General features: G+C 43.7%; 1 protein-coding gene across 30 annotated transcripts in view; it reads left to right on the top strand.

The window, feature by feature from the left end:
- SLC45A1 (solute carrier family 45 member 1) overlaps window positions 1–23,680 on the top strand; it is a 71,034-nt gene extending 47,354 nt beyond the window's left edge. For 11 of the 30 annotated variants that reach the window (XM_083802717.1, XM_083802739.1, XM_083802738.1 and 8 more), the window contains 9 exons: window positions 148–3,137; window positions 12,914–13,326; window positions 14,349–14,441; window positions 14,921–15,145; window positions 15,973–16,712; window positions 17,838–17,991; window positions 18,882–19,058; window positions 19,699–19,904; window positions 19,971–20,271. In XM_083802717.1, coding sequence (XP_083658843.1) covers window positions 3,085–3,137; window positions 12,914–13,326; window positions 14,349–14,441; window positions 14,921–15,145; window positions 15,973–16,712; window positions 17,838–17,991; window positions 18,882–19,058; window positions 19,699–19,904; window positions 19,971–20,255 — 2,346 coding nt within the window. In that variant the 5' untranslated portion in view covers window positions 148–3,084 and the 3' untranslated portion in view covers window positions 20,256–20,271. Of the gene's footprint in view, window positions 1–147; window positions 3,138–8,474; window positions 8,593–8,641; window positions 12,712–12,913; window positions 13,327–13,472; window positions 13,530–14,348; window positions 14,442–14,920; window positions 15,146–15,972; window positions 16,713–17,837; window positions 17,992–18,881; window positions 19,250–19,698; window positions 19,905–19,970; window positions 20,272–23,062 lie in introns of those variants that run through there. The other 19 variants (XM_083802726.1, XM_083802724.1, XM_083802725.1 and 16 more) reach the window with 11 other exon arrangements.
- Window positions 23,681–24,021: the final 341 nt, after the last annotated feature.

Here is a 24,021-nt window from a genome sequence, read left to right as displayed (position 1 = left end):
TAATTTGAATTTGTTTAGCTTTAATTTTCATGGTTGAACCAGCTGATTGAGAAGCCCTTGCTTTTTGTCTTATTCAGGAATTCTTTGATTAGATTATTGCAAAATGTTTTGCAACTCACATATAATTTTTGTTGTTCTTTCCTCCAGATTTTTCATTGTTATCCTTCAGAAGTGGACCCCAGAGCTAGACTCTGTCTCCAGTGTCGCCTTCATCTGTACCAGGCCGAGAAGGGAAAATACTCCCTATTGGTTAAGATTTCCCAGGGCTGTGATCAGATCCCTTCCTGGGGAAACATTTCTGTGGGGCTGAGCCTCGGATTAGTGGAACCAATTTTTCATTTACTGATTCCAACATGTTTGATTTTGAGACATAAGTCTGCCCAAGAAGGTGTACCTAAGCTTTTATATAAAATTAAAGCCATGAATGCGTGGCATGCCATGCTAGTCATACACCGAAAGAGCAGATAATATTACTGAGAAACTCAGTAACTGTGTGCCTTCAAAAATCACTTATTCCTCATGGGAGGAAACGACAACAAAAAAGAGAGAAGTCACAGTATCAGCAAGCCTGTTTTTATTCTACCAGGCAGTTGAATAATTAGATTACTTTGAGGCCCAATTTCGTATTTTGTATCCAAAGGTCATGGCTCTTGTTGGAGAGATCAATTAATATATCAGTGTATCAGATTCAGCATAGAAATGTCATCCAAGCGACGTACAGGAAACCTTTGCATACTGTTTGTTTGCCTTTTCTGGTAGTTAATCTGGATTACTGTTTGCTACCTGTTCCATTTATCTTGCTCAAGAGCTTTAGCAAATGTTTATTGGACATAATGTTCTGTTCCTTTCCCTTTTTTCCTAAGAAAATGCAGGCTAACCCCAGAGCAGTACCAGGCTGCAAATGTCATGTTGCTGGCTGCACTCTGGTCAGAGGAGTTTCTTTACTGCTGGTGGGGGAGAATAGACAACGTTTTTAGGGATGAGAAGAATCTGCCAAACAGGGAATGGGCCTTTAACCATTTTTTGAGTGAGAAATGAGCACAAATTAGATACTTCCACTGATCTGAACAAACCAAACAAATTTAATACCAAAGTAAATACCTAGTAAGTAGCAAAAAGCAAGCTAGTGAATAGCAGCAATCTGTTTTGTTGTTCTTTACCCATGTGTCCACTAACAGCCTCTTCTGGAAATGGGACACAGGCCCGCTATCTAGTAAGGCTGTCTTCCTTTTAGTAGGAAGGTGTTCAGAAGATCTTCCAAGACCTCCAGTGCTGTTCTGTGAACGTTGCTTTCCAGTGTACTGATTATTCAGTTTTGTTCAATTGTAATTCATATGCTGTCTTGAAAGTGTGGAGCACTATACAAGGCATTATTGTTACCCTGTGCAAATATAATACAGAGCAAGTGATGCCTGATAGTTAGCAATGCTTGTTAACACTTGAAATGACAGATCACAATTGCTCATAATGGAAGGAGAGTAGGAAACAGTAGACTAGGCAATGTTTTGTATCTCAGGAATGGTTGTATCCCATGATAGTGTGCTGGAACACAGCTGTCAGAGATGGGTTCTTCAGATGGGAAGGAAGTAAGGGTGAGATACTAAAAAGCTTTATCCCTTTGACTATGCCTAAAATTACCTTTTACCAGGGAAAGGTAAATTGTACTCATCACCCAGCAAATGAACGCAATTTTAGTTCCCACAGGAGAATTTGCTGACTATAAACACTTGTCAAGTCAGGATGCACAACTCCTGCTTGTTTCTGTGTTCTGTGGGAGCCTGTACATGTCTGTACTCTGTTGCTTTGAGGATTTCTCTGGTGCATAAGACAGACAGGCCTCGAAAGAGACAGCGAGACTCTGAGAGTGGCATAGGGGTGCCCTTTTTTCTGTTATTTCATCTTTGCCTTTTTCTCTGCCTTGGTGTATGAGAAGAGAGATGCAAGGGGGATGGTTAGATCAGCTCCAGGATCATCCAGGAATATTATGTGCCTGTATGTATCTGTTTACACCAAGTGGCCATACTACACCCCAGCATCTGTCTGTCTCTACAGTGTAACTGATCATTTCGGATGGCATGTAGACATTTTGTAGTCTCTGTCTTGTTGGTAGACACTTTCAGGCAGAATGGGGATGACACCCCCTACCTCTCCTGTCTGACAGGCAGTCTGTATGGATGGAAGAGGCTAAATTAAAAACAGTAGAAGCAGACTTTCTGGTTTTTCTTGATAGCTGGAATAAAGGACAGAAGGGAGCAGTCTGTGCACTGCAATTAACATCAAGTGCTATTGCAACTCATCTTGTAATGCGATATAGATACAATCTCAGCAGAAAATTGAACACTGCACTGAGTCAGAAACTCAGAGCAATGCTGAGTTTTGAAGAAAGTAATTAGCCCCAGGGACCTGGTGGTTTCTCATTTCCCCTGTGGTAAACACAGGGAAGTGGAACAGTACTTCCCATAGGCTCCCAAAGTCAATTTAGAGAAGGTACACAGCCAATTTATAAACCTAAATTTTAATAAATGCTTAGTAAAAGGCAGGTGCACTTGCCATCTTCCTGCAGTGCCCTTCGTGTACAGCGCAGTGTCCCACTGATTTTCTTTCGTGAGCGTGTAATACCCCTCATCTGCCTATGCACCGCTTAGCCAGCCTCGAGCCCCTGCCAGCACAGCTGCTAGAGAATGCAGCCTGGTGCAGCATCTCTTTGGTACCCCTTGCCACGCGGTACCGTGCCTTTCCTACTGACCTACTGAGGCCAATGCTGGCAAGGCAGGTCTGCGTGGGTCACTGTTGACTATACTTGCCTGGAACCAGGTGCTGTAGGTCTGCCCTCTGTATGGTGCTTCACCTGATCACTGCTTCCCTTCAGCCCTCAATACAACAGTGGCCCAGTCCGCCCTTGTGCTGCCCTGCACTTGGCTTTCACAAAAGCGGTGATTTGAGGTTTTCCAGAACTCAGTAATGATGTGAATTCTGCTTTAATTCTGCTTTCCTTCCTCAGTAGAAGATTAGAAGTGTACTGAATTGCAGAAATAAGACACCTGGTAGCCAAGAAAGCTTTGATCTTGCTAATGACAGGATGTGATGGCTGGGAGCTCACAGGAATCGTATGAGAAGCAAGGAATCAAGCTGTTCAGGTAACTTAACAGGGAAGACAGCGATCTCTGTTTATGCTACATCTTGAGATGAAAGTTGAGTTTAGTTCTTATATATCCTGTGCCTGCTCTGGGTGACCACAAGCTCATGCATCCAGGATTCTAACTCCTGCTTTCCTGCCATACTGCTTGCTACTTTTGTGGCTTGTCCCCTTCAGAGGGAGAGAGAGAGGGGAAAAAGAGAAAAAGCTTGCAAGGTTTTTGGGGCGTAATGATGTCTGTTTCTTGTGAAATGCATAGGGCACTTGAGGTGTCATAGTGAAATTAAATATTCCAGTGAGTTTGCCACAGTGCTTTGCATGTTCCTGTGCCTCTTTCCCCAAAGCTGCACCCAGCAATGTAGACCACCAATATTGCATGCTGTAAAGCTGCTTGCAGTGAACACTTTTTTGTTCAGCATTTGTCTGTCCAGAAGTGTCTAGTCGATATAGTCTTGCATGTGCGTTGATTCATAAGAGTTTTTCTCAGACTTCTTTCATTCAGTTGCTGGTACAATAGAGGTTGGTAAAGAAAACTGGTTCCGTTGATCCATATCTTAAAGTATTGGTCACAGGAACTGGTTAGGAAATAAATACAGAGCCCGTCACTTGGACTCTTCAGACTTTTTGTGGGACTGCAACCTTCCGATATCACATTCGTTTTCAATTTTCTAAATTCTGTAAGTGCCCTCTAGTGGCTCATTCTCTGTACTGTTTTGTATTCATTGTCAGAAACAGACCAGCTATTGAGTGTTCCTCTCTGGATAGGGCAGGAGCCATGCAAATGCCCTCATTATTTTGAGGATAGTACTGGTTTGTCCTACATAAGCAAATAAAAATAATTATTGGACAGTCACTGCAGAAAACAAAGCAAACCACTAAGCCACTGTTGTGGAAATTGAATGTCTGAACTGAAGCGAGTGTCAAATCAAGTGTATATCAGTGGTGGGGGGAGAGAAAAAAACCAACTAGTGGACACTCACTGGACTACATTAGAATGGTTTCAATAAGCACGGCATTAGTGAAATTTTTCTGAGTAACTATGCTCTAAGGTTTGAGGTGACAGTGTAATCTTGTTTTAGTTTCGTATAGCAACTCTAGTCTGGGCTGACAGATTACTGATATTATGTTTATACCATGACAGTATCCCAGTTTTCCTGAAACCAAATTTGTTCTTTATTAAAGACTTGGCTTGTTAAAATATATATATATTTTTTTTACAACAATATCTGGACTGTGGTCCAAGACTATGCCATGCTTTGTTAGTAATGGGAGTATTTCTGCTTTGTGTTCAGTGCTGTGCATTGTAGTTGCCTGGCACGCTTGTTGGGGAGCATCTTGAAGTTGTTTATTAAGGGATTGTTTTTGGGATCATGGGCTTACCTTGCACCAAAAAACAACAGGGGAGGACTTTCTCTGTTCCAGGAAAGGATGAGATGGGATGCAAACTCCTTTTGTACTTTGTTATATCCCTGCTAGTACAGACTTTCAAAGGGCTCTAATGGCATTTGTCAGAAAATGCATGCTTATTTATTTAAAAATTAATGTTCTTGTGTAGTTGTTTGCTATGTTGATATTTTTTTCCTCAAAGGATTGAAAGCTCATTTTTAACACAGATAGGTCAGTGCTGTTACGACTTTTATTCTGCAGTAAAATACTTTTTCATTGCTCATGGTGTTCTGGTGTGTGTGGTTTTTTATTTATTATTTGTTATTTTCTTCTTTCTTTTAAGTAAAAAATGAAGTCCCCTTTTACACATTTAATTTCATCCAGCAACGTAGCCAGTGTAGGATTCTGGTGAATCCACATTCAGGAATGGATTTATCCAAGCTATTAAGGTCATATGACAACATGCTAAGAGCCAGATATGCAGGTACTGTGCAAACTGGCATGTATGAGATTTCCTTATGGTCTCGTATTAGCCTCCCACCAGCTTCCTTGTAACCCACTCAGTTGACATGTAAAAGAAGCTTAGGTGGTACACTTTGTGGTAAGCTCCTCTTACCATGTAAGCATTAAGAATGCACTATTGAAATGCGCCTTACCTTGTCTGAACCTTACCTTGTCTGAACTTGCTTCTTTTTTTTCCTATCATACTTTGTATTTGCACTGTGTTCAACATCATAGGCAATATACCTTCAATGTGGAATAGGAAAAGAAGGACATTCATTTTTCTCTGTATTACTCCTTGGTTGTGGTAGTCAAAAATGACATTAAGCTAGACTGTTCATTCTTCCTACGGAGTAAGAAATATGCAGCGTTTCATTCTGGGCACAGGGAAACTTACGTGCTTCTCCGTGCTATGGAAAGGAAAGCTGTCCAGTATGTGACAGCATCACTGACTCAGAAATTGTGCAAACTGACTTGCGACAGGCTTGACAGTTATTCTACTGTAACCTATGCTGCTCTGGATTTTCCTCACCCGCTGCCCTGCCACCCCCCCCCCTTTGTCCTGGAACTCAGGAGGAGGCAAATTAAAGTTGTCCAAACTAAAGAGCTTTTCTGCCTTTTAAATGAAATTATTTCTGCTATTTTTTTTTTAATTTCATTTCATTTTTTCATCTCATTCTCTTTGAGAGCCTTTTTTTTACCCATCTCTTCAGAAGGGGATATAGCTTCTGGGGGTGTTCTACGATCTACAGTATTGGTAAGACAGCTCTTCTGAGACCTCATGTCAGTGGCAACCAAGTTGTACTGCTACTGCAAGCTTACTCTAAGGAGCTCTTGGCAGCCATGCCCATGGTCACCCACAGAAATGCAATGCGTCTGTGTTCTTGGCCTTTCTGAAGGAACAGGGATTAATGTATGATCTCAACAGTACAGGTTTTTTTGACTTCCTTGCCTCTATAACATCATGTCTGCTGTTCTGAAGAAGGTGGAGAATCATTTGTGGAGGGCATATATGGAACTCTTTGCAGACAAAAACATTGTGATTCACAAGGCCTCTGCCTCTCTGGGTCACTCACTGAGTGTTGATTCATCTATGCTCCAGGATTCTTCTGGCCTTGGGATGTCCTAAATCTGTAGCCCCCAACCACCAAGTACCTTTCACAGCGTGTTTCTGTGGTACAGACTTAGTATGTCCAAAAGAAATAGTCTAGTTATGCTTGAAAAAGAAACTGCTGTTACCAGGTGGCTGGCTGACTGATACTGTGGAGCCACTGAACCTAACTGAAGCATGCTTTTAAAAGAATTTTAAGAAGAAAAAAATGAAAAAGGAATACCTGGCATCACAGAACTGAAACCCCATTTTTTGATGGAGTTTCGCTTGATTGGAGCTAATGTTCATCTCAGAGAAAAGGGCTGTAAGGATACCAGCAGAGGCTTCCAAGAAACAGGAGTAGTCCTGAACTGAGAGAGGCAAATAATGGCTGTTGGCAAGTGAAACAGTGAACCTAGCATGAAGCTGTAAATGAGCAGAGATGAATACACTGTCAGAAGTTCTTTCATAGAAAGGCCAAACACAAAGGTTTAATGAATGCAAACCATCTTGCACCCAGAGAAGGTACGAGGAAACATCTTGGATTCATAGCAGTACATATTCATCACCAAAACTTGCTTCCTTCAATGCTTTTGGGTTAAACTAGACCAAAGCAAGTGGTACCTTTACATCACTGAAGGGATGGCTGCCTCTGAGCCTTCAGCAAAAAAGGCAGCAAATGATTGTGGGTGGTCTGACAGCCATAGTATCATAGAATGGTTTGGGTTGGAAGGGACCTTAAATATCTAATTCCACCCCCCCCGCCATGGGCAGGGACACCAGGTTGCTCAAAGCCCCATCCAACCTGGTCCTGAACACTCCCAGGGATGGGGCATCCACAACTTCTGTGGGCGACCTGTTCCAGTGCCTCACCACCTTCAAAGTAAAGAATTTCTTCCTTAAAGTCCCACAACGCTTTTTGTCGTTGTCCCTGAGCACTAGAAGCTGGGTGAGCGGTGGCTGGTGCTACTCCAACTACTGCTGACTGTCTCTTCCTGGCAACAGCCGTCTCTTGCCCTACCTGTCTGATCCGTTTGGCAGACCTGCCTATTCATGTTCTCTTACCAGTTGTGGTACCTGGCTGGACCTTCCCCTGTTCCTGCCCTTCCAGCCCTTGCCCTTCATCCTTTGCCTAGCAAATCCTAATTTTTGCTTATGCTGCTCAGAAGCATGAAGGATCTTTCCAGTGGCTGTGGCATTGGAAATATGAATAAAAGGGATGCCATCAGCAGGTTGTTTTGTACAAGAATGTTACTGGTTTCTTCCATGGCCACAGCAATACTTTCAATCACTTAAGAATTCGGCTTTTAAAATCAGTTTGCTCTCTCAATAGACTGCAAGTGGAGCAGTGGCTGCTGTTTTGTGGATGAGACCTTGTGACAGGAGAAGACAGTATTTTGATGTGGTGACAACCATCTAACATCAGTGCTGAGAAGTGGTGTGTGGCAAGGCTGGTTTGATGCAGGCTGCAGAAGTGCTGTGGTTGGGGAGCTGAAAGGAAAAGCTCAGCACAGACAGATGAGGGACATTTCAATACCGAATCTGCCTCAAACCTGCCAGAAGGACTAGGGAATAGACTGTGTCAAAAGAGGAACCTGTATCATCTTTGATAGAAGCCTGTAGTGGTCAGGCATGGCAGCAAAAGAACAGAAGGATACGTTTATCTAAAGATGTATGTGACGTTGCACTGGCATCTCTCATCTGTCTGTAGTCTATCTGCATGAGTATTTTGACATGGGTGGAGGTGAAAAGGTGAAATACAGCAAGTACTTCAGAGCAACAGTGCCAGCGCTTGACCAGTTCCTTGCTGGCTTGCACCTAGTTTTGCAGAATTGTAGGGGCAAGCGTTTTAGGATTATTTTGTGAACAATGTGCTTGCACAGGGCATTGTCTTAGAAAGCAGTAAAAGTTTTGGTGTGCCTGTTGATGGTGAGGTTTCAAGAAAGAACATTTGTGAGGATAGGATAAGGGTCCTGGTTCCACTTTCATTTAGACCAGGTACAACCCCCTCTTCTGCCCCAAACCTTTAGTTGTGCTGTGAATGAATAGTCCTTAGTCTTGTAAACAGGGCCTTTAACTTTTGTTGGACTTCATAAACGTTCAAGAACAATGATATTGACCAACACTTGACCATCATAATGCCTAGGTTGCCTTTAGAAAAATTGAACAATACAGATTATGCAACCGGGAATCCGTGGTGATAAGAAAATTCAACAACCCTTTGCACCGTTCCTTGAGCACTGCAAGATTATCCTCAGCTCTCACTCTTTCTCACAGGGCTCTATACGAAATGGGAAGCCCCGCGCCCCTCCCCAGGGCCCGCTCGGGCCGCGGGCAGGGACCGCCCCCGCGGGGCGCGGCGCGGGAGGGGCCGCTTCCGCCGCCACAGGGCGGGGCTGCGGCCCGGATGCGGGTGGGGGCCGGCGTCCCGGGGGCGGGGTGGAGCCGCAGTGCGGGGCAGGGCCCGCCGCCGCCGGAGGTGAGGCAGCGCGACCGCGGCGGGGCGGGGGAGCGGGCGGCCGCCGGTGCTGGTGCCGTGGGGCGCGGAGGTCATTGCGCGCTGGCGGCTCCGAGCGCGCCTCCCGCCCTGCGCGGTGAGGGGCCCGCCGCCCCGCCCCGCCCCGCGGCGATCCCGCAGAGCGATTTTGGGCTAAAATAAGCGCGTGTGAGACGTCAGCCGACGTGCGGGGCCCATGTCGGCCTTTCCCCGCCACGCTCGCGTTTGTGGTGCTTTTGGAGCCGTCGGTGCCCGCCCGAGAAAAATCCCTACCAGGCTTTGCTAAAGTAGCAAACAACGATTTTCAGCATAGAGGGGCTCGGTAGGAGTGACGGGCCCCTGCCCGTGACAGACGGGATGCACGTACAAACGTTTGGCTGCATGGGTAGCAGGCGGCAGAGCCAAGCATCTCCAAGACCCTGCTGATTAAGATGCACGGTTGTTATATAACAAATGTCAAAACTCAGAAGTAACTATTAATAGCAGACTGGAGCTAACAGCTATGTAATTGTTTTCCACGCAGAAGTTTCCTGCTGTGAAGCTGTTGTGATTACCAGATAGATTCACCTCAGAACAGGCCTAAAACCAGCCTTTGGTGAAGGGCTCAAATGTTAGGTAAAATGGATGATGAGGAATATAGGCTTGGCTCACAGCTTTACACTGGCTTTCTGTTTTACCAGTAAAACGCTGTCAATAATAGTCTTTCATTCCAAAGAGTCACAGTCACAGAGCACCACGTGTTTTTGAGCCACGAAGAGGGGTTCTTCCAATAATTGCTAAGATATTGCTGCTTATAAATTGTGATATAATCCCTCTGCAGTACAAATAACGATCTAACGTACAGTGCAGAGCAGGAAGATAAAGAAGGATCCAGTATGAGATGAAAACCGTAAATAAATATAGAAAGATCAACTCACTTTGTCCTCGGTGCAAATGACAAGATATATGAGTGGTGAAGGAGAGTGCTAGCACAGCTGTATTGTATTGTCGCTGTGAAAAGGTCATTAGCGCAACCATTGTTGGGTTCTGGTTGGTTTTTCACTGTGTCTTTGCTTTAGTGTCTTTCTTGTAATTTTTAACAAACTCTCATCACGAGGGAGTCACTTCACCCTGAAGGCTCATAAAGGTACTCTTGAAAGTACTCTCCGCTTATGAAAAATGTAGGTCAAAGGAAGGTTTCAGTAATTTGTCAGAATAGTATTAAGGTGAACGCCCATGTGGGCATCATCATGAAGTCTTTCTATATGCTTCTTCTCCTTCTGCTAGTCTATTCGGGATATTTTGCGTATAATGAGCTTTCGTAGCAAAATGCAGCTTGGTGTGGGTGCCTTGTGAGATAGCAGTTGTCATGGCGTGTAGTTACAATTATTGTTATTATCTCTTGCATGTTATTCATCTTGGTATGAAGAGGAGCAGTTTTGAGGAAACACGTGGTACAAAGTTAGCAGTACTTTGGTAGATCTCTTCTGTATCCCACCCTTTCTTCTCCATTCCAGTCCCCCATATATAGACAATTTAACCTAACAGCGGTCTTCTGTGAGGTGTTTGAGGTTGCGTTGTGCAGTGTCTGTCTCTGGATGCCTGTACGGAGCTGGGAATTATTGTGTAAGGCAGCCTCCCACCATGCTGCATAGGGCATCCTACCAACTGTTGCATCAGCATGATGGTAAATGTGGGTTTAATGATTGTTGCTTTTGATACTGTTTGGGGGACATTCAGCAAAGAATAATGTTGCTTAAAAAAAGGGCTATGGGAAGAAAGACCGGTGATCTGGAGAAGGTAGCAGAAAATGAGGGCTTTGTGGGAGTTCTGTACAGCCAAAGTAGCAAGAGAGCTGGGACTTTTTACCCTGGGGGAATTGTAAACGGATAAGAAAGAGATTTGTTTTGCTTACCTAGTGTGCACCCGTGAGGGTTTTCATTAAGAGGTATGTGGTGGTGTATAGCCATCTGTGTGCAGTAGTCTTTGGTCTGTGGGCAAGAAAGCAGAAAGCCAGACTTTACGTATAAGCTGTTTCCATTTCTGGTGACGAGAAGCAAGAAGTCACATGCGGTTCATTAATTTAGCAGATCTGTCAGCATCTACCCTATGATGCTATTTTGGAACTTATTTTTGCTGTTTAACCTACTGCTGTACGTGAGTCATCCAGACAAGATCTGAGGAGGCTGTTTAGTACTGGAATGCTATTAGTCTGTGAGAGGAGTAGCTGTTCTGACCATGGTTTGTGGTGTATCTATCTTATTCCCTGGAAATGATTTGAAACTTAAGTTCCTGCATTGAAAAATGGCAGCAACGTTTGGTTCCGAGCATATTTGTTGTCAGGAGACCTTATCCAACTGCTTAGCTTGTGCAGTCTGAACTTCAAAACCACATTCTTTGGGCACTACAGTGTAGTCTTGTTGAAATAGAACCTACGAGAAACAGAGGATCAGAGGCTGAGAATTCAGGAATGTAAATATGAAGAAACAAAACCTTTGTCTTTGGGTAAGAGCTTTGGGTTAAGCCTTGGCCTCAGTGTAGGTAGCAGTGATAGTCGAATCAGAACTGAATAGTACTTTTATGTTGCAGTAGGGGTCTGGATCTGCAGTTAATCTGCAGCTTTGCTTTGTTGTAGACTTGTAGTGAGGTCATGATTCATCCTAATTTATTTTGAGGGAGTTGCAGATAAATGTAAACCCATTTCTGTTTTGGGAACGCCTGAAAAATGCGACGTGTCTGACTGCTGTTTAAAATATTTCAGTTTTAATCCCAGATGTAGGTAGGTAATGCCTAGGGCAGCCATGATGGGAGCTCTGGTGTTTCATTTGTGGGGAGACATACTCATAAAATGCATGTGCCTCATGTCGCAGAGATGGACTGAAATGACTCTCAAATATGAAGGCAAACAATTTTGAGCGTGATTAATTTAGGTAAAAATGACCCACCTTCATTATTGATAGTGTCTCTACACAGAAAAGACATATTTTACATGCAAAAGTTAGTATACAAACAGTCTGAGGGCAAAATGCTGTGCCATGGAACTGCAGATCTACTAGAGGTATAAGGCTTTCAGAAGAACAAACCTGGCTACTCCAAAGCTGCTATGCAGACTCATCGTCTTCTCTGCAATGGGAATGACCTCCTTTGGGTAGAGTGCTTTTCTTTGTTGTGAATTTTTTAACAAATGTCCTGCATCCCACAGATAAGATACTTTGTACTTAGCTAGATAGAAGACATTAGCAATAAGCTATTGTCAGTTAATAGAAAGAAAATTTAAAATAGGAGGTTGCCAAGTGTGATATCAGAGGAACCGAGTGAATTTGGAAACTCTGTATAGAAGTTGGTTCTGGTGATAGGCTTACCTGTGAGCTAGAGAAGTGAGCCATTGAAATTGTTGAAAAATGCCAGAAACAGCTTTGATGAAGTAAGCCAGTAAGAAAAAGGAAAGGTAGCTAGTGAAGCATGCAGGGTCCACAGGTTGGAAACACTGGGGACAGAGGGGATGAAGCAATGTTCCTTGAATCTTTTTTTTTTTTTCAAAGAACAGCTTGGCTGCTGCTCTGGCCTGTACTCGTTCTTCGTTCTCCCCTAGAGATTATTTACTGTCTGGGACTTGTCAGAGTGCAGCTGCTCTTACCTAGCTCTCTTCCCTGAGTTCAACGTGTGCTTCCTGAACTTATTTGTGCCACCTGAGGGGCGTAACTGCTGTCTCTGCTGATTTTGTTAACCAAGAACCTTGCTGGTGCTTGTGGCCGTCATTGCAGTTTGTCTTCTGTCTGCTGTGTTTCCTTTGAGTTTGCCATCCCCACTGTGTGCTCTTGTTTTCCTCCTGTCTGATCTAATAATTTTTCTCAAAATAAAAAGGAAAGAAACACTGGTAATGTGTGACTTGGCTTTCTGAAGGAGGCAATAGGCTGAAGCTGCTTGCTCTAGACTTCAAAATAAATAATTAAATGAATAATGCGGAAGGAACAACTAAGCTCTCCCTAATGGCAGTGAGGAAATTAAACTTTGTTCGCTGTGAACAGACAAGGGCTCTGACCTGTCCCAGTCAAGCGCTGCGCTGTGACTATGAGGTGCCACATCCTGCCTGGTCAGTAAGAAGAGCGTGCTAAACTGGAGGTGAGAGAGCAGCATTTATCTCTTTGCATCATTTGTCAGAAATTCAAGCCCACGTGGATTCCAGGTCTACCTGAAAATTGTAACTAGTATGAAGGTTGCACTCATTATGTGAAATGTTCAGAAATGGTTTGAACTTCAGTAAATGAAATTCAAAAAGGTTTTCCTTACTCAACCATTTTATTCTGAGCTATTTTTCTTCCAGTTGCCTACTCGTGATGATTCCACCATCTGCAACAACTCCTGTCAGCGATGCTGCACTCTTGCCAAGTGTGGCTTCTCAGGAAATCTGGAGGTCGCAAGTTCCAGGCTATTCTGGATCAGTCACACAGCATATAAGTCACCGGGCCAACAACTTCAAGAGACATCCAAAAAGGCGAAAATACATTCGCCCTTCGCCGCCGCCTCCGCCAAATACTCCGTGTCCTATTGGTCTGATTGACTTTGGGGATCTACAGCCTCAGAGGTCTTTCCTAGAACTCCTATTTAATGGGTGCATTCTCTTTGGGCTTGAGTTCAGCTATGCCATGGAAACAGCCTATGTTACACCTGTGCTGCTTCAGATGGGTCTGCCAGACCAACTGTATGGAATGGTGTGGTTCATCAGCCCTATACTAGGTAATTTTTCTTTCTGCTGTTTCGTTCTTCTTGTTTTTTTTTTTTTACTCCGCAGGGGTATAAATGATTTTGTTTTCTCTGCCTCAGCTGTTCACAAGTATATTCCATGTGATGTCATGGTTAAGAAGATATAATTTTAGACAACTGAATGGAGAATAATTACTGCTGTGTGTTGCCTGAAATGGGCCTGGCGTGATCAAAAGGTCTGTTCTTTTAATGGCTTCTCAGTGTCTCACATCCTGCACAAGAGTAAGCTTTGGTTACTATACTAAGTTCTTATATTTAAAAACAAAACAAAAATGGCAAAAGAGGATCACTGCATCCATTTACACCCCTGTGAAAAGATGTATACAGAAACAGTTCCCATGGATGTGTGAAAAACGCAGAGTGGGGTCGCCTTCTCCTGTTGAATTTTCTGAAACAAACAAAATATTCCAATGATGAAAGACTTGACTACTGCTGTTATTGGCATTAGATTACTTGCCTGAGCACGGAGACAAGGCTGGGATTATATTCATTACTGCAGGAGGAACCCTGTGATAGGTTATGACTGCTTGGAAATTATTCTGCCTGTCCTTGTGTTTCTAGAATGTGCCTCAGAAGTAGGTTTGTGCTCACAGACAGGCACCTTTCCAACTTGCGTATTTACTTGCTGCTATCCTACCAACCTAATTTAGTAGGGGATCTCCAATATGAGACGGGAGTAAATGAAATAGCTGATAAGGAACTTAATTGTTCTACTCTTACTTTTCATCTGATGTCAGACTCCCTTGTACTACTGACGCAGAGTGAGTTGCATTGTCATAGCAGTCCTGAATGAGCAATGGTGCATTACACTATTCAGTCTCCAACGTAGGAAATGTCAGGCACTAAACTGTGTACATTTGGGTGACTAGTACTGACTGGGGATATTGCTGTGTCACGGTGTCCTGCCTTTGACTGTCTTCTAAACTGCCCATTTTAACCCCCCTGTGAAACAGGGTAGTAGAAAAAATCTGCTTATTGGTGATCACCTTTTTTAGGGTTCTTGCTACAGCCTTTGCTGGGGGCCTGGAGTGACAGATGCACATCAAGATTCGGGAGGAGAAGGCCATTCATTCTGGTCTTAGCAGTAGGTACGTCTTTTAGAAATGATGGGAATAACATTTGTAAAGTAGAAGCATTGCACATCTCCTGTAGCATCCCTAAATGTAGGCATCCCTATAGCATTAGGCTGAACCTTTCAGGTGTGGGGGTATTGTACGTCTGAAGAAGGTAGTGAGTGGCACTGAGGTGATGCTCTGGCAGCTGGACTTTCACACCTAAAAGCATCTTCTTCTCATAGTTAACAAGAGAGATGATGTTTTGAGGGACAGGAATGTTTTTCTTTGTCCAGCCACAAATCCAGGCATCTGTAAGCTTGAACAGTGTAACAGGATTACGTATATCCTATAAGCCATACACATAGCCAAATCTGTGATGATATGAACAGGAAAAACAGTGCATGCCCCAAGGCTGTGCAGGTAGTATAATGCTTTCAGAGAGCATGGACAGATACAGTTTCTCTTGTTTACCGGTGTTTGATTGATTGATTCTGATTTGTTCTTATTCCCAGGTGCGTTGCTTGGGCTCTCACTTATGCTGAATGGCAGAGATATTGGGAACGCCTTGTCTGACACTGTGAATAACCACAAATGGGGGATCATCCTTACAGTCTGTGGTGTCGTCCTCATGGACTTCAGTGCAGATTCGGCAGACAATCCTAGTCATGCCTACATGATGGATGTATGTGGCCCAATGGATCAAGACAGGGGCCTCAACATCCATGCTTTGTTAGCAGGTATGCTTTCTTTGTACTTCCTGGGTGATATGAACCCTGGGTAAAAAAGCTCTGCTGTGAGAAGGCGGTGTAAATCGTTGGTCTCTTCCTGTATAAGCGTAACCGAATGCCTGGAGAGATAGCAATAAATAACGTTGAAAGAGAACTTTTACTTCAAAAGGCTTTCATAGCTGACAGAAGTCAAATAAGACACAGTCCTGCACTGTTTGTCTTAAGATCCCTTGTGCCTTTTACAACCCTACAGAAAGAAAATTATCACTTTAGGAAGGAGATTCAACTTTTCACAGGTGTGGGAAATGTTTTTTTTAGTTGCCATATCGGAGAAGAAAGCACATATCATTCACTTTGCTGTGTTATTGCTGTCATTTTCAGTTGCTGTAGTGCTCTAGTCTAGTTTTCCTCTCCAACAGGGGACTTTTTTTTGTGCTCTCTAACGTTTTGTAAGAAAGGAAAGATAGTGTCATAAGGCTTTTACCACATGAATGGCGTGAGCGTGGCATCTGGTGCCCCAGAAATTCCCTGTTTATCGGTAGTAGTATAGAGGCAGCTTTTGTACACTGTTGACATGTCGCTGAGTAATGAGCTTGCTCCATGTCTCAAGTGATTTGGTCAGTCTTGGACGCAGGTAGATCTGAGTTCTTCTAACTGTATGTCCGTGTGGTGCAGATAATTGTTTATTGCTGCATGTGAGTTGAAAGGGGATTAAGTAGTAAAACAGAGATAACACATTGGATTCTACTCATGAATTGTTAGATAAATGGTGCTGCGCTGTTTCTGACTTTGAAGGTTGTCTAGGAAAGATAATCTCGACTCTGTTTTTCCACCAGGTCTTGGAGGTGGCTTTGGTTATGTTGTTGGAGGAATACATTGGGATAAAACCAGTTTTGGAAAAGCTGTGGGAGGGCAACTGCGTGTCATCTATGTCTTCACCTCAATTATACTGACCATCACTACTATGCTGACTCTACTTAGTATTCCAGAAAGACCCCTAGGGTCCCTCAGCGGGAAGAAAAAGGTGATGAAGAGTCCAAGTCTTCCTCTCCCTCCTTCTCCACCTCTCTTCTTTGAGGAGGCTGTAAATGAAAACTTTGCTTCTCATAACTCGGCTCACTTATATGCAAGTTTTACAAGTCCTGTTTCCCCTCTCAGCCCACTCACACCCAAATATGGCAGTTTTGTCAGCAGAGACAGTTCCTTGACAGGAATTAATGAATTTTCATCGTCATTTGGGACTTCAAATATTGACAATGTGCTTATAGACTGTTTTACAGGTGGGCACAATAGTTACTTAGCACTTCCAGCTAGCTTGCCCAGACATCCCGTCAGTGTCAGCTTTCCTCAGGTACCAGATGGCCGTTACCAAGAAGAAAATGGAAATCTGGAGCAAGGGGAGAGCAGCATAACTATGGGGCCTGACAGCGAGGCACTAACAGTGGGCTCCCTGGATGCAATAAAGCCACGGTCATCAGGTATCCTGAAAAGACCTCAGACCTTGGCCATTCCAGATATTGTAACGGGACGTTGTCCAGAAAATAGCAGAAGAAGAAATGTAACTTTCAGCCAACAGGTGAGGCCAGAAAATCAATTATATGACCATGTAAACCTGAGTATTAATTTATTCTCTCTTTATGATTTTAAATGTTTAGTGCGCAATTGGATCACTAAAGACTGCTCACAACAGTTTACTGATAAAAGTCACCGTAGGAACAGAATACCAGCTATGACTTTATTGTAAAAGTCATGGGTAGGACATGAATTATGATTGACTGGCAGTCTGTCATCTGCTTTCGTAAAGAGGGCAGAAATGGGAGCATTCCCCTCCCTTCAGGCCCCATATGAAATTTAGGTTGGTATTTTTAGCCCTAGTTCACCACCCAGGAAGCTACCACATGAGAGCAGAAAAGAACACATTTTTATTGAGCCTGTATCTTCCCTTTCCACAGAAAAACCTGCAAGATAGGGCCAGGGATAGGATTCTCCCATGAGCTTCTCGTTATGGCAGTCATTGCATCTGGTTTCATCAGGGAAGTGAGGTTTTCTTTACCCAGGGATAAGACTCTGACCTCACCTCCCGCTGTTGGTGATAACTTGGAATGTCTGAGACCTCTGTGTGCTGACCCATTTTTTTTATGATCCAAGATGAGGTAAACTGTCCTCTGTGTATGTGTTTTTTTTTGTTTTGTTTTGTTTTTTCCAGTCGCTGTACTTTCTCCCAGTTTGTGAGAGCAGACTTTGCTAAGGTCAGGATTTTATATACTGTGCAAGTAGAAATGAAGCATCAAGTGAGCGATAATAATGTGTTTCAGTTAAAACCAGGCTCTTTTTTCATCACTGTCTCTAAAACTTCAGGGACCTGTCTCTAAAACTTCAGGGACCAGCTGCAGGTACAGCTTGTATTAAGTGCAATAGAATTTATGCTTTTCGTGTGCTAGCATCTGACTGTGGTTGCCAAATGCTCTAGAACAGTTTCAAGTACACCGACAGCTGCAACACAGAGCCGCTACTTATCGCTTGTTCTAAGGCTGAACTTAAGGACATCCTTAGCACTGTTCTTAATCTCCAAATCAACAGCTGAGCAGCAGAGTTTAACTTTCAGGTGATCAGACAGATATGTAATATAGCGTAGATTTGCTCAAAGGTCGTTTAGATTTTTTTTAACCTGTTTATTGACCTGGGAGTTCTTATGGTGCAGGTTGCCAATATCCTGCTGGATGGTGTTAAATATGAGAGTGAGCTGAATGGATCGAGTGAGACCTCTGAGCAACCGCTGTCCATCAGACTTCTTTGTTCAACCATCTGCCACATGCCCAAGGCTCTTCGTAACCTCTGCATCAACCACTTCCTAGGTAATGAAAAAGTTCTTTCTTGTTTTCACCACGAAGCGGTCTACCTTGCGTGAATCTTTTAAAATATTTTATCTCTTGCAGCACTAGCTGCTATCTAAAAAGGATATAATTTGTTCCGTATATACTCACCAATAAGGTACTTCCTGGTATTTAGTTTCTTAGAATGCTGAGAAAAATGAAACAACAACAACAAAACCCAGAATCGTGAAACCTACATCCCTACACAGAGAATAATATTGGTTTACGTCAGCATGTCTGTTAAATTTAATGTTTACACTAGGACGAGAAACACCATTGAAGCAAGAACTTGAAACTGCATCAATGTGCTTTCTAATGCTTTGAAACTGCAGTTACTGAGCAGAATGCAACAAGAATAGATGTATTTCTCCGCTTACATCTGAGACCAGCATTTGCTTTCCTCCCTTTGATACCATATACATAGGGGCAACAGAAAAGGCTGTGAGGGGGCACAGAATGCAACGCTACAGGTGTGCCTGTAAGACTAGTGTAGCTAAGTGCAGGAGGACAATGGCACCCTGAAACTAACATATGATGAACTACTCTGTGAAATTCAGCAAGGCAGTTCAGACTGCTGTAATGAATTTTGCTCTCTTGCTAAACCAGTATTCTGTGACCTGCAGTCAGCCTGTCAGATTCCATGTGTGAATTCAAAGGATAAATCTTGATCATTAAAATCATGAACAACTTTTACAAACAGCATAACGCGCAGGGAACAGCAGTCCCTCATAAATGTGGCTGAACATTATGTATGTAATACATTAAGAATCACAACTGAAGACAGGTTTTGCAATGTAGCTAGTAGTATTCATGGCTTACCAGAGGAAACGGATAATCTGTAATCCTAATGGGTTATTTCTGGCTTCTTTCAGGATGGCTTTCATTTGAGGGGATGTTGCTCTTCTATACTGACTTCATGGGAGAAGTAGTGTTTCAAGGGAATCCAAAAGCACCTCACAACTCAGATGAGTATCAGAAGTACAACGCTGGGGTCACCATGGGCTGCTGGGGAATGTGCATCTATGCATTCAGTGCTGCTTTCTATTCAGGTACTAAGTGTACAGCCATCCCACCCACTGCTGTCAGAAAGATACACCTGCTCCTTAAGTGGTGTTTCTGCAACAAGTAGTCTGGCATTTATGTTGCACATAGCCTACCACATGGCAGGAAGTGCTGAAACAGAGTGTTAACACCGTATTATCTCTGCTAGTTAGCATAGCCTACTCTGACAACAGAGGAGGTAAGCAGTATGGTGAAAACACATTTCTGTTGGAACATTGTTTCTTTCAAAATCTGCATTTTGAACGCATGTTGAGTCCAGAAATACCTGCAGCCACCATAGGCGTCCTTTGGGCACAGCAGCAATCAGACATGCAGCAGCCCAGCACTGTGTGTTCACCCCCATAGAACAATTCCCACTTGCCCCCTTGAGACAGAGGGAACTGCCAGGCTGCAGCTCTGTCATGCCCTCTGCACAGGTAGGGTGTCAAGGCTGCATTGTGGCAGTGGGAGGATTTGGAAGGGGATCTTGGTGCTTGCATGCAAGCCACCAGTTAAGCAAAGCTGTAACGGTTGCTGCTGTGGCAACCAGACGGCTAGGCCGTGGGGCTTGGAGGTATACTCCTCAAGCCTAGTGCATGGCAGGGGACAGTCATGGTTCATTGAAAATGCCATGCTGTTGTCTTGCAGCTGCGCTGGAAAAGCTAGAGGAGCGGTTCAGCACACGGACACTGTACTTCATTGCGTACTTGGCCTTTGGGTTGGGTACAGGGCTGTCCACGCTGTCCAGAAACATCTATGTGGTGCTGTCACTGTGCGCTACCTATGGTGTCCTCTTCGCCACTCTCTGCACGCTGCCCTACTCCCTACTTTGCGACTACTACCAGAGCTGTGAGGTGAGCCCTGGGCAGGGTGGGGGACAGGGCTCCTGGTAGTACTCCCTCACACTGTGTCCCCTGTAGTTCACAGGCTTGAAGGCAGAGGGCATGCGGCGTGGGATGGGTGTCGACATCTCCCTGCTGAGCTGCCAGTACTTCTTGGCACAGATCCTGGTGGCCCTGGCCATGGGGCCACTAACGGCAGCTGTGGGCAGTGCCAGCGGTGCCATGTACTTCGCCAGCCTGGTGTCCTTCCTGGGCTGCCTCTTCTCCTCCCTTTGCGTCACCTATGAGCCGATACCACCCGCTGAGGAGCTGCCACCTACCGAGGAGCAGCGCCCACTCCTGCCATGTGCACAGGACCAATAAATGAGCGAAGCTGCCACAGCCTTTTCTGCCTCATTGCATCACCCTTGTCCTTCCTCGTCATGGTATGGTGGCCCTTTGCACCCCCAGGATGGTAGTGGACGGTGGTGGGACGTGGGTGACTGTGCTGGCAGTGGGCATGGGAAACCACAGAAAGATATGCACCATCTTTGCTAAGCTTTCCCCTGCCCGTGAGAGGGCACCACTCCACCTTCCCCTGAGGTGGCAGAGGCCCATCTATGTCCCCAGGGTCCATGGCTACAGCGGCAGGAACCCTAGGTGGCAGCCTGGGGCCTTCCCCTCCAGCCACCCTGCAGCGGCATGATTCCTGGGGGGAACAGTGCTGCCTGGCCTGAGGCAGGGAACACAGAATTCCATTGCCCAGGCAGGGGGACCCTGATCTTTTGGGTGTCAGCAAGCTATGGGGCTCCCCTGCCATGGGAGTGTTGTGACCGCAGTGCTTTACCAGACTTGTGAGCAGAAGGTTCCTTCTCACTGCCAGGCAGAGTGGCCTGGCCCTTGGTTGCTGAGGGCTGTGGAAACTCCTGCTGGGGCCTCAAGGAGCAGTGGGGCCAACCCGTGGGTCCCAGCCTCTGCCCATGGTAGGCCTGGCCCTGGAAGGTACTTTTCAAAACTTTGGAAAGGTTGAGAGTGACTGGTCTTGCTTTGGTAGCGCAAGTACTCTTCTAAGGGCTGTCTCTGGGCTCCTAGGTGTACAGAGCTCCTGTCAGCAGAACAGCTCCAAGAAGTTGCTGGGGGCTGAAACTGCAGGGGCCTGGCTCTCAAGCCCTGCTCTCTAGGTTCTGACTCTGGTCCACACTGATGGTTCCCGATATGTACATATTTCTTTCTACATTAGACTTTTAACTGGGACTATAAGAGCTTGGGATGACTTAGCAGGGAGATGGGTAGTTGTCTGCAAAACGGCTTTGGGGAGAAGGTTTTTTTTGCATCAAGTTGCCTTGGGTAGAAGCTTACACTCAAAATTAGGTTTGAGAATATAAAAAAAAAAAATCATGTGTGAAAGCCTGTAGCACATCATCCTTGTTTTTCATGCAGTTGTACCATGTGACATTTTAGGGATTAGTGATTTGTCAGCTAGAGCCACATCCTTTATATCTCATTGAAACTAGTAAGACTTAGTAGAGTTGGACTAGTGGGGTTTCATTACCTGTGAGAATTCTCAATTATTCTGGTTTTGGAAGTAAATGCCTGAAACCTTATACAAGTTCCAGTTAAGCTCAGGAGTACTTTAAGTGAAGAGCAAAGATGAAAAAAAAAAAAGTTAGAACCATTTCTAGGATTCCTATCAGTCTGCCTTCATATTCTAATAGCGAGCCAAGATTTACCATGGCTGATGGGCATTTTGGTATCGGGAATGCCATGCATGGCATCCCTTTAGACGCTCTTTTTGTTCTTGTCTACTGGGTCCAGAAGAAGCAGTTTCTCTGGAGGCTCTCTCTTTTTTAAAGGAGTTGTTCTGGACTGTTCACCTCAGTGTTTTTTTGTTTGTTTGTTTCTTTATGCTTGATGTGTGATGCCAAGAAGAAATAACTTCTGTAATATTTAGCTGTTGTGACTTACTATACTCTAGTGCTTGAAAGCATAATGCACAACTCGTAAGAACCTCTCACTTTTAACATCAGTACCCTGGTATTTTTTTTTTTTTTAACATGAGAGGCAAGTTTCATGCTAATCAGTATTTACTTAAATGGAGGAACGCTACGGAAGTTATGAAGTCAAGCATTCAGAGACAAATGAATATCAGGTTGATGACTGTTCATCTTTATTTTCCTTATTTGGGCTTACATTTCCTGACCCGGTGTCACATCTGCAGGAATATCTGTGAGATGTTGTTTCCTTTATAATGGGGCATCTGGACCAAGAATGTTTGGAATAAAACTGGAACTGGTGTATAAGCAGTACATCTGGCACTTCTGAGTGTCTGATTTCTTACAATCTGACTAGTTGGCTTTGTGGAATTTTTCTTTTCTTGGTCTGCTGTGTAACCTTATTTTCTCCTCCTTATCTTACCAAACTTTTAAAGTCAAAAATGATTGTTTTATTCCCACAATGTGATAATTAGTTCTCAAAGTGCTTTCTCCTTTTAAGTTTTGTAGACAGCATTGTTGCACTGAATGGATCACGAGCACTTTCCTTTTCTAGGTAGCTGGATTTGCAGATCATTGTGTGTTGCAAACAACAATTTAAAAAAAAAAACAGAATTTATTAAAACAATGTATTTCTCAGTGTATATGTCTATGTATATATCAATGTATTTTACCAATGGATATTAGGAAAAGATTCTCCACTGAGAGGGTGGTCGGGCACTGTCACCATGCCTGCTGGAGTTCAAGAAGCATTTAGACAATGAACTCATAAACACGGCTTGATTGTTTTTGGGCGGTCCTGTGAGGAGCCAGGAGTTGGACTCGATCCTTGTGAGTCCATCCCAACTTGGGATATTGTATGACTCTTTGATGGTAATGTTTGTCACTCCTTCCCTCTGTAAACAAGAGTATGAAATACACATAAATAGTTATAAAACTATCGCTATGCCCAGACGCATTGCATAATAGAGTATATATTACATTTTCTATTATATTGATAATTCAACATCAATGTATGTTAATTTGGGGCTTTTAGTGATACTGGTGGTGTCCAGGGAAAAAAAAGTATGTCACCATTCTGCAGAGTTCCTTGGAAGTTGCACCAAATCCACGGAGAGAAAAAAAAAAGGGGGGGGGGGGGAAGGCAGCATTGCTTACTTGCTTATTCTCTTCATTTGTCATATGTTTTGTGTTTTACAGAAATGACTGGGAGGTCACTGTTGAACTGTGAGCTGCAATGTGATGTTTACCTTTTGGAATCCAGACACTTCAAATATTCTAAATCTGCGAGCTGCTGTTTAGAAGATGCATGAGTTTAGGCAGGAACGTGATTTTATGCTGTGGCATAGTTTAGTCTCTTCAGCAGTACCTAAAGGCTAATTTTGATTAAGTCATTATCATTAAAGGTTCCTTGATGGCAATTATCTATGGGTGATCATAAATGTATTTACAGGACATGTACAGAGGTAGGGTAAACGGAAAGAGGGAAGGAGAAAGTACCTAGTTAATGCTCTCATGGGGAGAGGGAGGAAGAGAGAAAAGTACATAATGAATTGTCTCATATTTGTAATTAAGATAGTTATAAACGTTTCACCATGTGTGCAGTTCACTCAACTTGTGCTGTATCTCAAAAAGAGAACCTAACGATTTCAGAACTTTTGCTGAATCTTTGAAGAAAACCATTTTTTCAAGAAACAAAAATAGCCTGACTGTAAAAATAATCAACCAATAGCTCCACCCCCCAAGCAACAATAAAATAATGATTTAAAAAAAAAAAACAAAAACACCCCAAAACCTCTGTTGGGAACTATTTGAAAAGAGTAGTGTTAAACATTTCATTTTCTACTAATAAGTAATGAGTTATCTTGTACTCTATAGGATATGTGCTTTTTTACAGGGAGTGGGGTGGAGGCGAGTGCTTTGCCTTTGGATATGAGGCAGCTTTCTTAATTTATCTTTTCCCTCAGATTGGAAGATAGCCCTAGAGACTATTCAGATGCCATTACCGTAACATCAGCCAATGGATTGCATAAGTTACAATAAGTCTTGAGAATTGTATGATCACTAGAGCTGAAAAGCCAAGGGAGAGCTTCTGCACCTGTTTAATTATCTACACTGAAAATTTCCATATCTCTGCTTGCAAGACATTTAACTTAGCC

Source organism: Anser anser, assembly GCF_964211835.1.
Source record: "Anser anser genome assembly, chromosome: 17".
Lineage (NCBI taxonomy): Eukaryota > Metazoa > Chordata > Aves > Anseriformes > Anatidae > Anser > Anser anser.
This window is presented reverse-complemented; position numbering and strand designations above follow the sequence as displayed.